This window comes from Drosophila teissieri, chromosome 3R (assembly GCF_016746235.2).
Source record: "Drosophila teissieri strain GT53w chromosome 3R, Prin_Dtei_1.1, whole genome shotgun sequence".
Classification (NCBI taxonomy): domain Eukaryota; kingdom Metazoa; phylum Arthropoda; class Insecta; order Diptera; family Drosophilidae; genus Drosophila; species Drosophila teissieri.
Genome location: NC_053032.1, coordinates 8,980,454 through 9,000,624, shown reverse-complemented (window position 1 = coordinate 9,000,624; position 20,171 = coordinate 8,980,454). Strand labels below are relative to the sequence as shown.

The 20,171-nt window shown below is 44.2% G+C and overlaps 3 protein-coding genes across 4 annotated transcripts; 2 read left to right on the top strand and 1 right to left on the bottom strand.

Annotated features, from left to right (window-relative positions):
* Positions 1-49: 49 nt before the first annotated feature.
* On the bottom strand, positions 50-3,720 carry LOC122622301 (zinc finger protein 501). Of its 2 annotated transcripts, none has more exons than XM_043800652.1 (3): positions 2,587-3,711; positions 2,031-2,513; positions 50-1,867 (listed from the first exon to the last, which is right to left on the bottom strand). In XM_043800652.1, exons 1-3 carry the CDS (start codon positions 3,242-3,244, stop codon positions 1,347-1,349), a joined length of 1,662 nt encoding a protein of 553 aa, XP_043656587.1. In that variant the 5' UTR covers positions 3,245-3,711; the 3' UTR covers positions 50-1,346. The 2 variants fall into 2 exon arrangements, with proteins under 2 accessions (XP_043656587.1, XP_043656588.1); XM_043800653.1 differs by having other exon boundaries at positions 1,802-1,943; positions 2,587-3,720.
* A 421-nt stretch (positions 3,721-4,141) lies between these two features.
* On the top strand, positions 4,142-5,740 carry LOC122620214 (NAD-dependent protein deacetylase Sirt2). Its single transcript, XM_043797583.1, has 4 exons — positions 4,142-4,368; positions 4,424-4,515; positions 4,581-4,677; positions 4,736-5,740. The coding sequence occupies exons 1-4, from the start codon at positions 4,287-4,289 to the stop codon at positions 5,620-5,622; spliced, it is 1,158 nt and encodes a 385-aa protein (XP_043653518.1). The 5' UTR covers positions 4,142-4,286; the 3' UTR covers positions 5,623-5,740.
* Positions 5,741-14,163: 8,423 nt separating this feature from the next.
* LOC122621193 lies at positions 14,164-19,788 on the top strand. The gene is made up of 10 exons (XM_043798977.1): positions 14,164-14,215; positions 14,270-14,487; positions 14,629-14,782; positions 15,437-15,855; positions 17,366-17,498; positions 17,575-17,755; positions 17,812-18,039; positions 18,110-18,482; positions 18,806-18,924; positions 19,575-19,788. The coding sequence occupies exons 1-10, from the start codon at positions 14,164-14,166 to the stop codon at positions 19,786-19,788; spliced, it is 2,091 nt and encodes a 696-aa protein (XP_043654912.1).
* Positions 19,789-20,171: the final 383 nt, after the last annotated feature.

Sequence of the window (20,171 nt, the reverse complement as noted above, 5' to 3'; positions counted from 1 at the left end):
CCAAATTGCGTTGTTCAATATCCTTATCAGTTTAATAAGAACTTTACAGTTACAGTTTCTGTTTTGCATGTTTTATTGTTGTTTTAGCTCTTCGCTTCGCTTACATTTACAAGTAGTTTATATATATTTATATATACTATATATTCTCTACAACATTTACGATCGATCTGTATCAATTCAATTATATCTGGTTTTACTCGCTTTACTTTTTTCTCCTCATCGATTCACTTAATTTAGGGACTCTTGTCTCTCTGTTTTCTAAGTTTTTGTTCTATAAGCAACTCGGTTTTCATTCTTTCGTTCATTAAATGTATTATTGATTATTTATGCGATCGCCTTTGCTCCGCGTCTAGTCATGTGAGTAGAAGATGCTGCTAAATATGCGCTAAGAGTACACTTATATATAGTTGCTGTTTTCGATTTCCGTTCGGTTCGGTTGCGATGACGCGTTATGTAGGTTTAGAGCGGGCGGGATTACACATAGTATAGCAATAACTAGTTTTACTTTTAATTAATTTACTTTACTTTGCTGGCGGGCTTAACATTTAACACGACGAGAAAAGCTGAGTGAAGCCGATACTCGGAACTAATTGGTAGGGGTCGGGGGAACTGGGGGCATGGATGACAACAGTTGCGAAGGAGGATAGCTGTAGAGTGGATCGATTTGAGTTCTAATGAAGCTTCGGTGCTAAAGAAATCTTAATAACACTTGACCATTTGGCCTTTAAACAAATATTATAACTTGAATTATACCAGTTTTAAACAATATCAATCTTTCTTTAAGTTAGATGTTCCTTGTAAAGGAAATATAAAAGTTTGTTAATTTGTGCAATGTAGTAATTTTGCTTGCTATTTAAAAACAGCAACCCAACTTAAGCGGGTGCCAATGTTTCATTTACAAAGCTTAAGAAAACAAGAAATTAATGGGTTTAAAAAGATAATAAAAAGTCTTAGACTAAATGGCTTTGACGTGCCTTAAAATACCTTTAACACACCGACTCAAATCGAACCATCTTAGGATAGTAAAGAGTTTAGGCTTAAACACCCTGTATCATATCATGTGTGGCTTATGCCAATACGGCTAGCCTTAATTTACAATTGGACACGCATGTGGATCAGCTCTCTACGATATAGTTACATACAATTGCGCTCTGCACAGCAGGTAAATAACACTTTCGAGTATATATTCAAATATAGTATTCATGTAATCGTATTCGTATGCCGTATATGCGATCTATAAGTGTATGTGCTATGTGGCATGCATATTGCACTATTCCTCAATGGCTGCTTGACTGGCTGGCTGGTTGCGGACCTGGATCGCGTTGCGATCTGGATCTGACGTGGGTCTAGCAGGTGTGCACCCGCAGGTGGTTTTGCAGCGTGCTCTTTTGCCGGAACTGTTTGGGGCAGTAGGAACAGTTGTAGGGCTTTTCGCCGGTATGGATCTTCATGTGGTTGTTGAGCGTGGCCACCTGGCGGAAGTTGACCTCGCAGATCTTGCACTTGTACGGCTTCTCTCCGGTGTGCGTCTTGATGTGATTGACCAAGGTGCTCTGCTGCGAGAAGAACCGCTGGCAAACGCTGCAGCCGAACGGTCGGTCGGGATTGTCGCCCTTCAGCATGTTGATGGTGCCCACCACGGTCATCCGCCCCGACGGCGAACCGCCCGTTTGGAAATGCTCCACCTTGGTGTTGGCCGCCGCCGTGCTGACCGAGCTGACCGTGGTGCTGCCGTCGAGGAAATGCAGTAGCGGATGGTGGTCCAGCTGGATGATGTTCGCCGTGCTGCCGTGCAGGTTGTTCGGCAACAGCCCACTGGTTAGCTGCTGCGTCCCGGGTGCCAGAGGAGCGGGCATTGAGTGATCCACTGCAGGTTGGCGGTACGGAGTTGGATTGTTGGATGGTTTGTCGAAGTTAGCATGCGTACAAGATTTAAATAAAAGCTTCGTTAGGGAAGAGCGTTAATAATCAATGCACACAGTGATAACAGAAAGCGGCTCATTGGTAGGGCGAACACACAAGCGGCTCACCTGTGGCTGTGACGGCGCCTCCGCCGCCTCCTACTCCACCGGCGCCTCCAGGTGCGATCTGATGCGTGTGCGTCTTTAAGTGGTTGGTAAGGGTGCTCTGCTGGCGGAACTGCATGTGGCAGTAGGAACACGTGTACGGCTTGTCGCCCGTGTGGATCTTCTTGTGGTTGGCCAGCGTTGCCAGCTGGCTAAAGGACTTGTCGCACGTTTCGCACTTGTACGGCTTAGGATCGATGTGGGTCCGCTCGTGGTTGTGCAGCGTGCTCAGCTGCGGAAAGCGGCGCTTGCAAACGCTGCACTGGAACGGCTTCACCAGCTCCTCGGCCGCCGGCGAGCTGTAGCTGCCGGAGTACAAGGTCTTTGAGATTTGGACGCGCTGATGCTGCTGCTGGTAGGCCTGGTGCATCTGGGACTTCCGGTGTTTTCCGCTGCCAGTCTGCGGTTGATAGTTCAATAGGGAAGTTGGCGTGCTGGACTCCGCCGCTGTTACCCGGACCGATGCGAGAAATGGAATTAAGTCATAAGGACTATTGGGACGATGCGACCACCCACTCACCCTTGTGCGTCTTGATGTGATTGATCAAGGTGCTCTGCTGGCGAAAGTCCTTAGCGCAGATGTTGCAGGTGAACGGCTTCTCTCCGGTATGGATTTTTACGTGGTTGGTCAGCGTCGAGATCTGGCGGAAGGCCTTGTCGCAGTGTTTGCACTTGTAGGGCCGCTCGTCCGTGTGGATCTTCATGTGGTTGCGTAACGTGGTCAGCTGCCGGAACTTGTTCTTGCACACGTGGCACTGTTTCTTCTTGCGCGGATCGTCTACCACCACCTCCTCCTCGCTAATGACGCTCTGCACCTCCTGTTTCATGGGCGAAATGGGCGTGTGGCTGCCCCCGCCTCCACCGCCACTGTTCGCTGTGGTGGTGGATATGTCCAGCAAATGGACCAGCGGGTGCTGTGGATGGAGCATGGCTTGGTGGGTGGGGTGCTGGATGGCCTGCACGGCGGTAAGTTGGTGCAGGGCAAAGGGACTCTGTTGGAGGCTGGCCAGTGTGGTGGGCTGCTGCTGTCCAGAATTGGGACCGGGCCCAGATCCACCATTGCTCCCTCCTCCACCGCCACCTCCTCCTCCGCCACCACCGCCATGAGAGGCTGGCAGTTGGTAGTGCTGATAGTTGGCCATGGCTGCCGTGGCGGCTGTCGCATGGTTCAGATGCATGATATTCGAAAGATCCTAGCGCGGATCTAGAGTCTGCCCATCGGCGGCGTTACACAATGGCGGCCACCGACGACCCTCGGCCATTCCCCGCCCCCGCAGTTACTTCCACTGCCGCTCCCTTTGGGGCCTTCTTTGATTTGTTATTTCAGCCGTCTGGTTTGCACTTCTGTGTACTTTTGCTGGGCTGCTGCTTCTTCTTCTCCTCTTCTTGCACACGCTGCTTACGCTTCCACGTAGCGTTTGGGGGTGCTCAATCCGCGGCCACTTTTTCGCGCACTACCCAACGATCAGTTTTCACCGTTTTCGCTCGGTTTTGGGGCGCTTTCTCCGCCGTTTCTGCAGTTTTTCCAGGCCACGCTCTTTTTGTATCCGTATCCTTATCAAAACAAAAATGACTGGCGTGGTTTTCCAGGGCTGAGCGAACGGGCAGAGCTGCACCCCTGCCGCACATCGAGTAATCGACCATCGGCCATCCAGGGCTGGTGGCGCTAAAGAGCCTATCACTGGGTGGGTCGATAACAGCTATCGATTATTTTGGGTACACAGTGCTGACAGTCCAGCTGATTTTAACCTTAAAGTTGAAAAATAAAAACACGTATTGTTGGATTGTTATTACAGCGACATACGATTTAACAACAGCAAGTATTTTATAATATCTATAGTTTTTCAATTATTTGGCTTCTCCTTGTTCAAGGAGCCATCATTTGTTGTAACCTTTTTTAAAACCTTACCACCTTCATAAAGGCCTGAGTAAAATAAATAAGTCACTTAATTCATAAACTTCTTACAGTAATTTAAATATTTTTGGTTCGATCCTTTACATTTGATTTTAAAATCAAATTAAAAATCTAGCTAACCTTAGCTATTAGAGATAACCCATTCGTTAGCCTAATCCTATCGATAGTTGTCAGCACTGATTGTTCGGCGTGTTTTGTTTTTCTGCGTAAAAGCAAAACACAACATAAACGCAACGGGTAGAATTCACAGGATTATCCACAGTTTTGGATATTTTCACCGGAATAGGGCAAGGACCTTCTTAGCCATGAGCGACTCCGAGAAAAAGACGGAAGAACACCCGACGACGAGCTCGAATTCCTCATCCAGTGACGAAGAGGATGCCCCAGGTTGGTCTAACTAGTTAGGTCTTTACTGTCACTCACTAACTGAATTCAATCCTAGACGCCACAATGGATATGATTCGACGCTTCTTTGCAAACACTCTTAGTCTGGGTGGCTCCACGGACGCAAAGGCAGACATTAAAGTGGAGAAGGTGAGCGGAGCTCCCGATAATTTAATTATCATATTAATTAAATAAATTAAATCCCATGTTCGCAGGTTATTTCAGATTTGACTTTTGACGGCTTTGCCGAACATTGGCGTGAGCATGGATTCCGCAATATTGTGACCATGGTGGGAGCCGGCATTTCAACATGTGGGTACATATATATACATATCACTGTAGAATCTTTCTAACATTTTGCCATTCTTAGCTGCTGGCATTCCGGACTTCAGATCCCCAGGTTCCGGGCTGTACAGCAATCTGAAAAAATACAAGCTGCCACATCCCACGGCCATATTCGATCTGGACTACTTCGAAAAGAATCCGGCGCCGTTCTTTGCACTGGCCAAGGAACTCTACCCTGGATCCTTTATTCCCACGCCGGCCCACTACTTTGTCCGTTTGCTGAACGACAAGGGACTGCTTCAGCGCCACTATACCCAGAACATAGACACGTTAGACCGGCTTACAGGTCTACCCGAGGACAAGATCATTGAGGCCCATGGCAGCTTTCACACCAACCACTGCATTAAGTGCCGCAGGGAGTACGACATGGCCTGGATGAAGGCGGAGATCTTTGCTGATCGTCTGCCCAAATGCAAAAAGTGCAATGGAGTTGTTAAGCCAGACATTGTTTTCTTTGGCGAAAACCTGCCGCAGAGATTTTACACCAGTCCCGACGAGGACTTTCAGGATTGCGATCTACTGATCATCATGGGCACCTCATTGGAAGTGCAGCCGTTTGCTTCACTGGTGCAGAGACCAGGACGTCGTTGCCTTCGCCTGTTGATCAATCGCGATGCAGTGGGTCAGGCCAGCTTTGTGCCCTTTATGGATCCTCATGAGCGATCGCTACTCTTCGACAGGCCTAATAACACAAGGGATGTGGCCTTTCTGGGTGACTGTGATGCTGGAGTAATGGCTCTGGCCAAAGCCTTGGGCTGGGAGGAAGAGCTGCAGCAGCTCATTACTAGCGAAAGAAAGAAACTGATCGGCAGCCAGAATAGCGAGGAGCCGCAACCACACAAAGAGAAACCGCATGCGGACCCGGAAGAGAAGGCTTCGGGCAGTCGGAACAAGAAGGATGCTTCGCTTTAGACCCTGAGATTAGTTGGTAACATCCGTAGTTAATTTGTAGTTGAAGTGTGCAATTTGTTTACATGTGGATTACGTGTATAAAACGGACAATGCCATGTGCAGGCATTGCTGGCTAATACCGCGCGCTTTCTTTTTCCTCCGTTTCCGGCATTCAATTATTCAAGTGCCATTTGTGAGCCATTAGCGTGTCCCTTTTGGCCTGGCCACCATAAACCGCAAAAACTGATTGAGTTGCTGTACCGTTTCCGGCGCACAAAAAGCAGCAAACCGCCAACAAAGGTTAACTCTCGACATGTTTCTGCTTCGTTTTCTACCCTGAACCGGGCTTGGTTACGGATTTGGATGCTGGTGCTGCTGCTGGTGCTGCTACTGATTTCGATTCAGTTACAACTGCCCAGCCCCTCGACATGGCTCGACCGCTGCTGTGGGCGTGGCATGTGGCATTCTAACTGCCTGTTTGTGTGGCTTACACGGATGCTGCTCCTGTTCCTCCCTCTGCTGGTGCTGGTGCTGCTGCATCAACTTAATGACTCGCAATCTGTCCTGCAGAAGCACACACGCACAAAGCGAAAGAGACACACACGGTAGCCCGGTAATGAAGCTTCTGCGGTGAATTGGCCAATAGAAAATACGTACGGGCAGGACTAATTAAAACCAAGCTCGCAATCGGGCCAGCGGGGACCTCCTGCCGGGGCACACAACCGGATATTGTTAATCGTTGACAGGGGCGACGGTTTGGAGGATGAAGGCTGCCTCCCTGCCTGTCAACTTCGGGCCATGAATTGCTGCAGATGCATTAGGAAATCAAATGCAGCCACGGAAATATTGATAGCCACGCAATTTGTTGCAGTTCCAGCTGCTACTGCTGCTGCCACTGAAATTGCACTTGGCAATTAAAGCTAATGGCCTAAGATCTTGTCTATTTGCAATTTTCCCGAGTGTTGCCTTCTCAGCGAATGTTTGGCTGCACTAATAAAAAAATTTCTGTTAGCTTAAAATGGAAAATACATTTTGATTAGTTTATTCTTTTACGCTATTTAATAGCGTAAACACGATTAAGTACAACCGCAGTTCAAACTTAAAAAAGAATAATATGAAAGATCAATATAAATACTTTACAAAATAATAAATATTTACGAGAAAATAGGCGAATATTTTAATTTTCAAAGAAAAATTGTTTCCGCAAGATGTGATATAAAATTATTGCTCGTTAGCCTTTAGACTATTGTGTATTTATTTGTACAAAAAATTGATTTTTTTTTGGCTTTTGTTAGACATTTGCCATATTTATTTTTTAATTAAAAATGAATTATCTAGTACACCTTTAATCTTTTTATACTTCTGGGATAATCTACCAGATCATTTAAGATTCTCCTCAGTTTTTGTCAGTGCTTCGGCCCACTCAGTCAAAATTGAGTCAAGTTGGCTCAATATTAACTTGACTTTCACCCCTCCTTTCGAGAAGTGCGGAACGCCATTAAGTGCACTCCATACACACGCCATTGAGGAAGCTGGGTTTGTGGCAACCGGAGGGGCAGGTCATATTTGTGTGAGCATGTTTCATATTTGTAATCAAAGTGCGATGCTTACGACCCAGACCCCAAACACCCACCACCACCCACTCGCTCTGAGCCTGTTCATCAATGGCATTGAAAGAAAGGCGGGGGGCTGATGAAATCGTGGACATTCCACGATGTCATCAGCGGCAGCTGCGCTCGCGCTTTGATATTGAATTCTTGACATGATTGTGTGGCGCACAGCTTGGCCGGGAATTGATTGAGCGCCCAAGCAGGGAACCCAGTTTGGAGGCGGAACACACCCCGACCGCAAATAACTCAGACGATGCTAATAAAGCAGGGATCGCCATTGATTATTAGGCCCTGGCCACAAACATATTTAACGGTCGTTTATTCTAAAATATATATGTACGTGCCTATCGGAGCGAAATCTTTATGAATATTTTATTATTTCTTTAATAAAAAGAAAGCAGAAGGAACTGCCACGGCGGCTGCCAAATGCCGTCCTCAAAACGCAATTTGTGTCAATAAATGTGGGAACAAGCGAGTGAGTTTTTATAGGCGGATTGCCTACAGCGGCTGACAAAATAATAGGTTCTAAGAAAGTTCAGCACACACTTTAAAAATAGTAATGTTTCGAATTGGTAATTGTATTTGATTCCAAAAAACTGATATCATTATACAGAACCTTAATTAATTAAAAATGAATGTGTATGAAATGGTTATGACCCATATTTCCTATCGAAATATAAAGTGTGCCCAGGACTGTGTGTGATGTGTGCTCATATAGAACATCCCTGAATAATCAGCAGCAGTAGCCCCAGTAGCTTCGCATAATCGTCATAATCATTTTATGTGCATGTTGTGTGGCATACTTTTGTGCGCATAAATTTTTATTTACGTCTTTGTCAACACAATGCGCCGAAAACGATTGAGTGAGTGGGTGTGTGTGGCACACCCCAACCCACACACATGTAATATTAAAGTGCGATTTGAAATGCCGCTTGCCGCACGGATCCAAATTGGCGGTTTTCGTGGCTCCAAATGAGCTGCGGTGGGGCTGGCATGTATAAAATAAATTTCCGTTGCGGTCCCGACAATCCCCCAATTGATGTGGATATGATGAACAATAAACAGAATGCGAGTCCATTCGAGTGGGGGCCCAAATAGAATTATTCTCAAAATCGCAGCCATCATATTTCTTACCAAGGCCTCGCGAGGGCGCCAAAACAAAACGAGTTTAGGGATTGCCATTAATGAAGTGTAACGAATTGGAAAACCAAATAATTCGTATTGATTTCGCTGGTTTTCGGACCGCAGGATGCATTGATTTGGCGCAGCGGCAAAAACGGGTCCATGGCCAATTGATTGGCCAAAGCCAATCTTCAATGAATAAATGAACGGATGCGGATGTGGATGCGGTGCGGACGAGGACGGGAACGGGAACGGGGACAGGGATATACTCGTACATATGTGGTCGGAGCACGATTTTGGGTCCGTCAGGTGCATTGTCGAGTGCATTTAATTGTGGCCCAGGACGCACAGAGCTCTCCGACAAAAGGATTTGGCCAGGTTGTCCCTGCAACGGCAGGAAAAACTCCTCAAACAAATAGAAAGAGAGAAAATGATTCACCCAAAACGGTTGGCAGTGGGCAATATTTTTCTCGTTTCTCATTTTTTGGGCGCTTTTCCGTTTGCATGGCGTTTTGTTTTCGGTCCGATTTGGTTGGCCATCGGCTTTTGTGGTTAATTGAAATTTTTCATTTGGCCCGTTTTGGCCATCGCCTCGACGGCCTTAAATTCATTTTGAATTGTTAGTTCTAAGCCCCGGGAAATTCCCGGGCGAGTTTACAGCCTGCGCCAAAATATGCAATAAATTTTCAAAAGCACAGCGACAACAAAACTCTTTTCTGTCACTGGATTATGTAATTGCATATATGGACCCATATATTTAAATTCGACCAGATAGTCATCTATTGGCAAAAAACAATTATCAATATTTAATTCGTTGGCGGTTTTTGTGGTCGGCAAATGCTAACGAAATATGAAAATCTGTTAGGGCTTAAAGCAATAACCCTTCCCACTCAGGCAAGTCAAGGATGCTCCATTAGGACGCAGCTAGGCTGCGAAGAGCTAGTGAAATTAAATTCATTTAATTAAAGTTATAATTTCACACAACAAAACGGGCAAATGACGGCAGAGGGAAAATCCATTTAGAGCGTGAAAGAAACTTGCATTTTGCGAAACATTTCCTCTGTCCGTTTCCTTCTTTTCACCTGTTTCTCTGCGCGCAGGATGTGTCCGGGCACCTGACCAACTTGCACAGCCCCTTATCCTTATCGTCCTGGCCCGGCCCCGACATTGGTAATTTAGAGAAATTTCTGGCCAAGAAGCAGTAACGGGCGGAGGGCACAAGCATTTGGTACTCGCTACTTGTATTGCCTTTTCGATTTGCACTTTACACGCTTTCATTACACTTCGTTTCCGTAGCTGGGAAAACGGCTGCGAGCGGGGGAAGATGGAAATACTTGACCCGAAACCGTTGCATTGTTAGCATTTAAACTGTTTCTTTGCCGTTGCGCTTCACTTGAACTGCACTCTCGAGAGATACAGAGACAGTAGAGCTTCGACAAGGTTTACTTTAAACTTATAAAATTGTTTGTTGCTATCATTATCTTCAATCAATAATTTCACACTTAATGTTCTACAATCTTATCAGGATCAGGATCTTATCATATCAAGCATAGAGGTCAATTGTATTTTAATTTATTCATAAAAACGCCTAAAATTATACAAGAGCGTATTTGGCGAATTCGGCGCATTCATTTCGAAAGTGAATTCAGCCATAAAGAATGCATTCAGACACCTTTATGATTTCAAAGCTAAAACCTTTATTGTGGTGGGGAAGGACATTCAAAGAAACTTTTTAGAACTAAAAGTTTTGACTGAGTAAGTAAATAATCTGCTCTTAATAATAAAACTGATCACCTAGCAGATTATGTTGTGATACGAGTTCCAAGACCAATCAAAATAAATTTAAGGTCCAAGCCTTGCCTTAACACACTTGAGTGGCCAATACAGCTGGGTTCCACTGTAGCAAGAAGGAGGATTTGGCAAGTGGATGGGCGGCATTATCTAAATACCCAACAGCATCATTTTGCAGCTGCAGCCTCATAATCATCGACAGCCGAATCATCGCAACGAGCACTCATCTTAACGTCAGTGGAAATGATTGCTGCCCCCGGAAAATGCCACCCACTTTGGCAGCAACCGACATGCTGCCTTGACACTTTAAGCTGCAATTTCGTTAAAATATTTCCAATCGATTTCGTTGGTTTATCGCCAAGTTTATTTCCACTTTCTTGTTGTTTGCCAGTTGTTCTACCCGCCTGTTTCCCCGCTGCCCCTCCGAAGTGCAGCACATTTTCCTTTTCCACTCTGCCAGATCTTACGGAAATGAAATGTGTTTCTATTTTAGTTTCACAAGCTTTATTTTTTTTTCGAGTGTGTGTGTGTGTGTGTGCATTTACACGCTCGAGTGTTTGCCTCAAATTCGAAGAAGAGGTTTTTGGCAAATACAAAATAGCGAAAAAATGAAAATGCGGAAGAAGAAAACGGAGACTGCCTCTTCAGTTATTTACAAATCACGAAAAAACTGCAATTCGCAGTACCCTGGAAATGGCAAACACAAATATGGGGCGAGCTCCAGGGGGCCTGGCCTCGGCCAAATGGCAAATGTTTGCACAAACTTTCGAGTCCCCGCCCACTCACCACACTTCTGCAGTGGCAATCTGCATAATTGTGCGGCAACCAAATGTTTCACAGAAAACACTTTCCACCTAGCACACGCAGCAGCAAATGAGGTTTTCAAGGACAGCGACTACTACTAATGCAGTGGTGAAGTGAAACCGATGTCCTGGCTAATTACCATGCAAATATTTACACATTTCCATGGACTGACAGAGGAATCTTGCCGAGCTTGTCGGATGCTTGTCAGATACCGTCAGATGTCACAAATGGTTATCAAGCATACGCAGTGTGTTCCGAGCACTTGATGAGCTGTGCGTAATTGTTTCTGACTCGGCCATTGAGTTCCTATCAGGTGACAGGTTGTGAATGTATTCAGTCCAAAGCAATAGATCAGCAGGAATTTGGAAATCCCCATGCTAACTGACTACATGGAGGAATTACATATTAATAGCACATAGAAAATTAGAATAATAAATCAAATTAGGTTATAAATAAATTTCAGATATATGCTAAAAGGATTTCGAATTGCCACAACTTATCCCTGCGGATTATAAGCACGTTTTGCTCAAGTATTTTTGAATTGTTAACCAGAGAAAAAAACACGCAATTTATGCTGGAAAATTAATGTATTCAATGCACACTGAACAATTTAGTTGTCAGAAATGCCAGCATCCAGTGGTTTCTCAAATACTTAGAGTTCGTCTTTGTTATGTCATTTTCAAACATTAAAGTTTCATTGGACACATTAAATTCCTCTCGAAGCGCTTCTGATTCAGCCGCAATTATTGATCACATCGCATTGTTAGGCAACTGCGCGAGTGAAAGTCGTGAAAAGGGAAAACTCATTTGCATGGCTTATTCCCTTCGCAGCTCGAGCTCCCATGGGCCACAATGAAGTGGCACGATTTACGCCAAAGCCTTCATGTTGCCATTGTTTAGTTGGCTGCCAAGGACTTCAAGGACATCGCCTTGTTTCGCTACTCATTAAGGCAGCTGCTAGCCTTGATTGACGCGCCCCACTCGTCGCCGTTGTTATTATTATTTAAATGTAAATGGATGGGTATGCAAAAAATACGAATGTGTTGCCCATACTGAGCGGGTAATTTGGCTTTAAGATTGCCTGCTATTTAAAGTTCCTTGTGCGGGGAGCACTTTTCATTAGCATGCAAGTGCAATTCGGTCTAGCCAAATAGCCCGCCAGCAGGCACCAGATGAAAGCATAACACACAACTCTAAGCCACAGCTTGCAAAAGAGGAAAAGAATTTAAAAACTTTAGCTAAAAATGCGCCACGCACTCACTCACTCATACATACGTACGCGCACTGCCAGCCGTAAACCTTTTCGGCTCTTGGCCATATGTTGCCGCTGTGTTGGCCACTCCTGCAGCTTGTGGGCCACATTGCGGTCGCTTTGCTGGTCAGCAATCCCGCCTGCGGTTCCTGCCCCGTCTCGCTCCGCTTTGGTTGCGTGTGCTTGCGTGTGTGAGGCGTGTAAATTCCATTTCTGCGGACAGACACGCACGCAGACAAACACGTAATCGCACAAATCTGCATTTGCGTCTTGATTAGTGTTGCATACTTCAAGGAGCTGCGAGTTCGGGGAAGTTTTCAGTGCTATTTCTGGTCTTGCTTTCGCAATTGAATGTACCAAATCACTAAATCATTACGTGGCCGTACTTCTGGACTGCCCTAGCACTTCTTGTTAAAAAACAAAAGATTTTGGACAAAACTCCGCAGCTCAGGATGTACATATGTATATTAATATCGAAATTATCGAAATATTTAATAAATGTGTAATACTTCGATAACGATAATCTTCGATACCAACTTCCAAATTGCTTAAACTTTTTTTGTGGTTTTATGAACCTCGGAATCCAACGCTAATTTCATAACGTGACTTACGAAGCAAAACTTGAATCACTCTATCAAACCGTCGCCTGGTTCGCCACTTTATTGCTACCCTGCAAAGCGCTTGAGAAGATAAATATCGGTTCATGGATTTTTAATGCCATTGACTTTAGAGTAACTCGGTCTGGGGTAACACACCGCTTGAGTGTTTAATTGCCCTTCAGTGCCGAGCCATGTGTGTGGATCTGGGTGGATGCTATGATTTTTTTTACGATTTTTGGGGGGATCCCAGCAGGTTGTCGAGGCAATAAAATCGCCGCCTGCTGTGCACTCAAATGACCAGGAGTAGAACCAGGACCACGACCAGGACCAGAACCAGAATCAGAATCAAAAGCAGAGAGCGACTCCCCTGGCACTTCGTCCTTGGTTCAACGGCACTCGGAGTCTCCATCGGACTCTCCTCTGGCTCGCCAGGAGCAAATCCCTTAATCTGTCTTTCAATTTCAAATAACCCAATGGTTAAGCACTCGCAACACTCGCACATTCACTGCCACACTGCCTGTCTCGACTGTCCATTTGTGTTACCACATCGGCAATGGCGGCGACTCGTCGTCCTGTGTCTCCAGCCCCTGTGTTAACCCCTCACGGCCAACAGAATTTGCTGGCAGACCAATTGAATTGTTTCAATTGACACTTGGCCTGGTCCCGGCTCAGTTTCTGTCGACCGTCTGTGGACCTTTAGCTTCGTTTCGGGCTTTGTTCGGTTTCATAATGAAAGTCAGTCGTTTGGCCGCATTGTTGTCGCTAATTTGTGGGACCGCTAAGTGGCCCACTGCCAGGGGTTAACCCAGATCACTGCGAGAAATGGGGAACACTAAGGTTAACAAATGCAATATTGAATATAATTAGCATCGTCTTTTCTTCGCAGTCTCAGTTCAATCTTGTATACATCCGATTAAAACTTAAATACAAATATATGAATCCACCTTAAGCTTGACGTAAATGCACGTTGCACACATCCATTGTTATACATATTGTTATACCGAGCTCCCTACATTACCTCTTTCCTTTGGCCCAGTGTCCACAACTGATTACCACCTAAAAGATGCTTTATCATAACGTACATACATATGTTATATTTAAGTTTTGCTAAACTGAGGCTTTCCGCTTGACTTACCCGAGGCAGCCATTGTCAAGTTCTTGTTGGTTTAGTGAATTATGCAAATATCGTAATGTGGTGTGTGCGTTTCATTAGGCTAATGACTAAGCAAATACTGCCCATTTGCAGTTTGCGATGATAGGACCTATCGGAGGTTTTCAATTACATTTCGAGTTAAAATCAATTTACGGGTCAATCGAAGCAGTCATTAAATGCCAGTCGTATAAAAGCCGGAATCTTGGAAAATGGAATCAAAAGGCTGTCGAGATGTTGCTCCAACCGCTGCTGATGAATTTGAGTCAAATGCTTCGGCTTATAGGTAACGCAACACCGCCTTAGACTTCTTAGCCAACTTAAGCCTATTCCATCCTAGTTGGTCAATACTTTGCTGGACTTCCATCGATTTTGATTGTCTACAATAACTCGGAGTCTACAACTCCCCTTCAACTGGAATATTTAAGTGCTTTGGAATTAGTTCTTCGTGAATTGAGTCAGCCAATTAGGCTTCAATGGATTAATGTGGCATTCTTAAGGGATTTGAAGGATCTGGAGGACCACGTTATGGGCGCTTTAAATAGCAGCGTCACAGAGGTAAGCTTTTAATTAGAAATCACAAACACGTGTATACACGTACGTATGGCTTTATAAGTATGTCTTAACCGCTGCAGTTTTACAAAGTTTTACAATTTTAAAATTTGTTGTGCATACTCATATCATGGCTTCCTCACATAGGGATTTATAACGATCTTATCGCAGACGCACCACTTTATTCACGCTCGATACTACGCCACTCGCAATGCAAATGTGCGACTCAAGGACAAGCGATATTTGTTCCTGTGCGAGGACGAAAGCCCTGCGCAATTGCTTCGCATGGATATACTGCAGTGTGAGTACGGTTTATAGTTGCCCATAAAGACACTATGAATAAGCCGTTTCAATTGAGTGTTCCTGTCATGTTCCACCCGGCTCAAGCAACCCCGTCAGCATCAATTTATTAGCTAAAGCGGTGGCTTTCCGCCACCTCCCTGGGGGCGTGGCAAAACAACTCAAACTGGAAAAGTTTCCTTTCGGCCCCAACGCGCGGCGACCCTCGCGTAAACATGGTGGGGAAACAGCCGCAGGACATTCGTGGCCAGTTGATCAAACTTTAGCACTTGACAATAATTTCAACACTCGACAGTGCCGTGTTCGATTGCAAACTTGGGCTTTTCGGGTTTGGACTCTGTTCTCCCTCTGATGTTTTTATTGTTTTGTATGTTGTCACATACAGTGGACTAATAGAGAAGGAGAAAATTAACTTGTAAATGGGTTCTTCAGATACAAATACTTATTACATTTTATTCAATTTTGTGTATAGACACCTTTCAAAGAGATCCCAAATTAGGCAGGAAAATAACCTTATAAATAATACCTTAAAACTAAGTAAACCTTATTCGATATCTCTCAATTTCTAAAAGAAATCCGTGGTCTTTTTTAAATCCCTTGCCCAATTGTTTTTTCTGCTTGTTCAACATCGGGAAATCGGTGTAATGCGCTTTAGTCTACCCTCACCATCTGATGGTCCGACCTGGAACGGAAACTGAGGCAGGGGCAGCACCAACAGGACCAACAGGACCAACAGGACCAAATACAGGACCCCAACCAAACCCCGGGCGCAGGGGAGGCGCATCGGTAAACACGAGAAACAAGGACGATGAAGGTGAAGGAGGAGGAGGAGGAGGAGCAGGAGCAGGGACTAAAACCACTTCGCCCTACCGCGACATCAATTTCGAGCTGTGGACACAAAAGTTTGTTGGTGCCGTTGGTAATTTGGATGCCCTGCTCCTGGACGCATTCTTGCCTAACGAAACTTTTGCCAACCGGGTCGAACTTTATCCCAACAAACTGCTCAATCTGCAGCGCCGCAGTCTGCTCGTTGGCTCCATTACTTATGTCCCATATACGATTACTAATTATGTGGTAAGTAATTGCCGGTTAAGTTTATATTTATCGTTTGTTGTTGCCTAAGCAGCACTGAGAAAAAATAGTTTAATTCATTTAGTAGGATTTCATAAAAAATAAAAGGCTGCATAATTTATTATATTGAAATGTTATGATTTTTGATACTCAACATTCTACCGGTTTGATTACTTACTTGGTTTCAGACGGCTAAATATTAATTTTTGTTTAAATTTTATTTTTGAGTTTTCGGAAATTGTAATAATTTGAATTTGTTCTTAAACTTGTGCTGTAGTAGGGATATTTCCAAAAAGAGGAAAATAAGTGGTCAGTTTTTTTTCCGTGCCTTCCTGATGGCCAGCCAGCTTTACCAAAATACCAGAGATTTGCACGCCGACATTAAGCAAAGCCAATTGGTCGTCCTTGTTCCCATTTACCTCACCCCTCATCACCTCCCTCAATGTTGAGGACTTCTCATCTTCATCAGGCTCATTCACATCGTTGTCTTTGGATTAGTCCGACTCTCTGTGCGAACTCATCGTGAATAAATGTGTAGTGGTGGCTCCTTTGGCCAAATTCGTGTGTTTGAGTGTATGTGTGAGGATTGTTGGTGTCTGTGTGTGTTTGGCGGTGGTGGTGTGGGTGAGGGTGCTTAGTTATTTTCCTTTGTTGTCGTTGCGGCCAACGACTTCGGCAACTAAAATGTAAGCACATGTTGTGCTGCGGTGCCTAGTCCATGGTAATCACTGGTGGGAGTTGTCAGGACTCGACTTCATGGATTGTCCACACACAAAAAGCACTGTACTCGTATCTGTTGAGTTGCGAAAATTAGCAATTAATCATTAATTAAAAATGTAATCAGCTTTATTGATTTTCTACTAACAAAATGTAATATAATAAAACATTTTTTTTATACAAAAATATGAAATATATATTTGCTTAGGAATTTTTTACTTCTAAAAATAAACCTATAATTAAATGAAGCCGTATTTATCAATAACCCAATGGCCATCTAGTCTTAATCAGGTACTTTTCAGACTGAGTGCTAATCCCTGTTATCCCATTGTAACCACAGAACGGGAAAAAAAGAGCTTTTGTTGTCATTTGACAAAAGTTTTGTTCGCACTCAATTGGTTGCCTTAAGGACATTTGCACATTTGTAAACACACGCACGCCCAGCCAAACACTAACACCAATGCCAGTACCCACACCCACTCACACCCACTCACACTTATTCACACTCACGGATAGGCAAACAGCCACAAGCATGTGAGTGTGGTTTTGTTTGGGGCTTGGCTTTGGATCCTGCACAGCACCAACATTGATTTAAATTACGTGTTTCCATTTAATTGCCGCCCGACGAGCCAAGTGTCGATGTCCATTTGAATGCTACTTTGTGTTCCGAATAGAGAGTGGGTTGCTTTGGTGTGAAACTGGGAATGGGCGTTGCTCCAACCAGCCCATTAACGAAATTAGCACAGACACTTGAGTTGTCGATCATAGTTAACCATTAAACGTTAACCCATTGCAGCCCGCTGGCCAGGGCGACGTGGATCCCATCCATCCGCAGAAGGCCAATCGTTCGCTCACCTTCGACGGCGCCGAGGCCAATGTGATGAAGACCTTCTGCCAGGTGCACAATTGTCACCTGAGGGTCGAGGCATGTAAGTCACTGTAGTTGGTGAATTCGGAAACTACAAAATATGAAACATATAAGTAAAAACATGGAATTCCTTACAGATGGAGCCGACAACTGGGGCGGAATTTACGACAATGAGTCGAGCGACGGCATGCTGGGGGATATCTATGAGCAGCGCGTGGAGATGGCCATTGGATGCATATACAACTGGTATGATGGAATCACGGAAACCTCGCACACCATAGCCCGATCTTCGGTGACTATCCTGGGTCCTGCTCCAGCGTTAGTTTTACTTCGCCTAAATGACCCCATAAAAATACATTTAGCCCGTTTTCTAGCCCTCTACCCAGCTGGCGAACTAATATTATGCCCTTTAATAATCGGACCTGGCTGGTGCTTATCTCTACTTTAGTGATTTGCGGCACCTTTTTGTACTTCATGAAGTATGTCAGCTATCGCCTGCGGTTGTCTGGGACTCAGGTTAAGTTTCATCATAGCCGAAAGTTCGAGAAATCCATGCTGGATATATTTGCTCTATTTATTCAGCAGCCATCTGCTCCTATGAGGTAGGACTTATATTTTATATTTGCTGTGCCCTGGCCTTGATTAAAATTATTTAGACTTGCTCCTTTTCAGCTTCGATCGTTTTGCACCACGATTTTTCTTGGCCACAATTTTATGTGCCACAATTACTTTGGAGAACATTTACAGTGGTCAACTCAAGTCGATGCTGACCTTTCCCTTCTACTCCGCCCCTGTGGATACGATCGAGAAATGGGCTCAGTCGGAGTGGAAGTGGTCAGCTCCATCCATTATCTGGGTGCACACGGTGCAGAGTTCCGATCTAGAAACGGAGCAGATTCTGGCACGGAACTTTGAGGTGCACGACTACAGCTACTTGTCGAATGTCAGCTTCATGCCAAGTTATGGACTCGGGATTGAGCGATTGTCTTCGGGATCTCTTTCCGTTGGCGACTATGTGTCCACGGAGGCCTTGGAAAACCGTATTGTAAAATATTACATTGCTCAAATATGTTAATTATTATACCCGTTACTCGTGGTGGTGTTTTGTTAGGTTCGTAGGAAAGTATGAAACATTTAGAAGGAAGGATTTACCACACCAAAAAGTTTTTATTTTTAAGCAGGATCACTATCCGAGTCGATCCCTTATGTCCGTCTGTCCACTGTCCGTATGGCCGCTGAGATCTAGGGAGCTAAAAAAATTAAATTTGTTTGATATTATTATTCTTCTTCCCAGTTACTAAATAGCTGAGTAACGGGTATCTGATAGTCGGGTAAATCGACTGTTTTAAGGTCCAGTTTTTATTGTAGGTCTTGCATGACGATCTGTATTTTGATTATACGCGGGCTGTTTCGATAAGAGGTTGGATCTTAATGCCTGAATTGAACAAACATATAAGGACCTGTCAGGAAACTGGACTATACTTTCACTTGAGGTTTAATCTTATAAGCTAAATATGCAGCTAGTTTTGTAACGTATTATATACCGTTCTAAGTAAAGGTATACTAGATTTGAAAATGTAAAGAAAAAGCGTTCACATATAAATATATATTTATAGATAATAGCCGATCTGCATGTCTTGTTCTTGTCGTCTTTTCTGTCGTCTGTCTGTCTTCGTATGAACGTGAGATTAGAATACAAGTAGAAGTTAGCATACGACTTGAAATAGACGAGCGATTGTCATTCATGTTGCACGACTCTAACGCCAAACAGTAAAACTGCCACACTTTGAAAATTTTTATTTTTTTTTTTTTATTTATAATTTCTATCGATTGCAAAAGCTTTTGCACGCCACTTAGCGCCACAACGCCAAAGCTGCTACACTTTGAAAATTTTTATTTTTTATTTTGTATTATTTCTAATTTGTATGATTAAAAACTTTTGCACGCCACTCTAGCACAAACGCAAAACTTCATGCTGAAGATTTCGATTTACTAGTAACGGTATAGATTGTGGAATCGATATAGTTCTCTTTTTTATTATCATGAATTGACATTAACTCATAATAATTATAATTTATAACTGAGGGTAAACTCATACCCCTTTGGAGCTCCAGAAATGTTACATTTGTCCCAAACGTTTTTCCCTCCAGTTCATTGACAAGTACATGGACAAGAAGAAGCAAGAAGTGCTGATGGACCTGGCGAATGGGCGCAAGGTCAAGGGAGCTCCCCAGGCATTGGATGTGCACAACATCGCCGGCGCCTTGTTCGTCCTGGCCTTTGGCGTCGCCTTTGCGGGCTGTGCCCTGGTGGTAGAGTTACTGATCCACAGAATGGGTATAAGCAAATAATTTGGCCATTAAAATGATGCCCGTTTGCGCAGCGAGTGGAGAGGAAATCACTTCATCCTTGGGTTGCAGCGCACGTGTCGCAGCAAACATCAAAATCGCATGCTGCACGACACGCGAAAGCCACAAAAACCCCGCATGCCTGCGATCTAAAGTGTGGGGTACACTGGCGAAATGGGAGGAAAAAATATAGAATTATATTCCTTTAATACAAGTAGGGAATTAGAATCACATTGACTTATTGCAGTCATTCGTAAACCAATTGCTCCTTTTTGTAATTAGATGGAACACTGCGATTAGAAGTAATTTCTAAGCGTAGTATTTTTACTAGTGCAACTACTTTTTACAATTATTTAAATACAGACATTATTTATTGTTAGTATCCC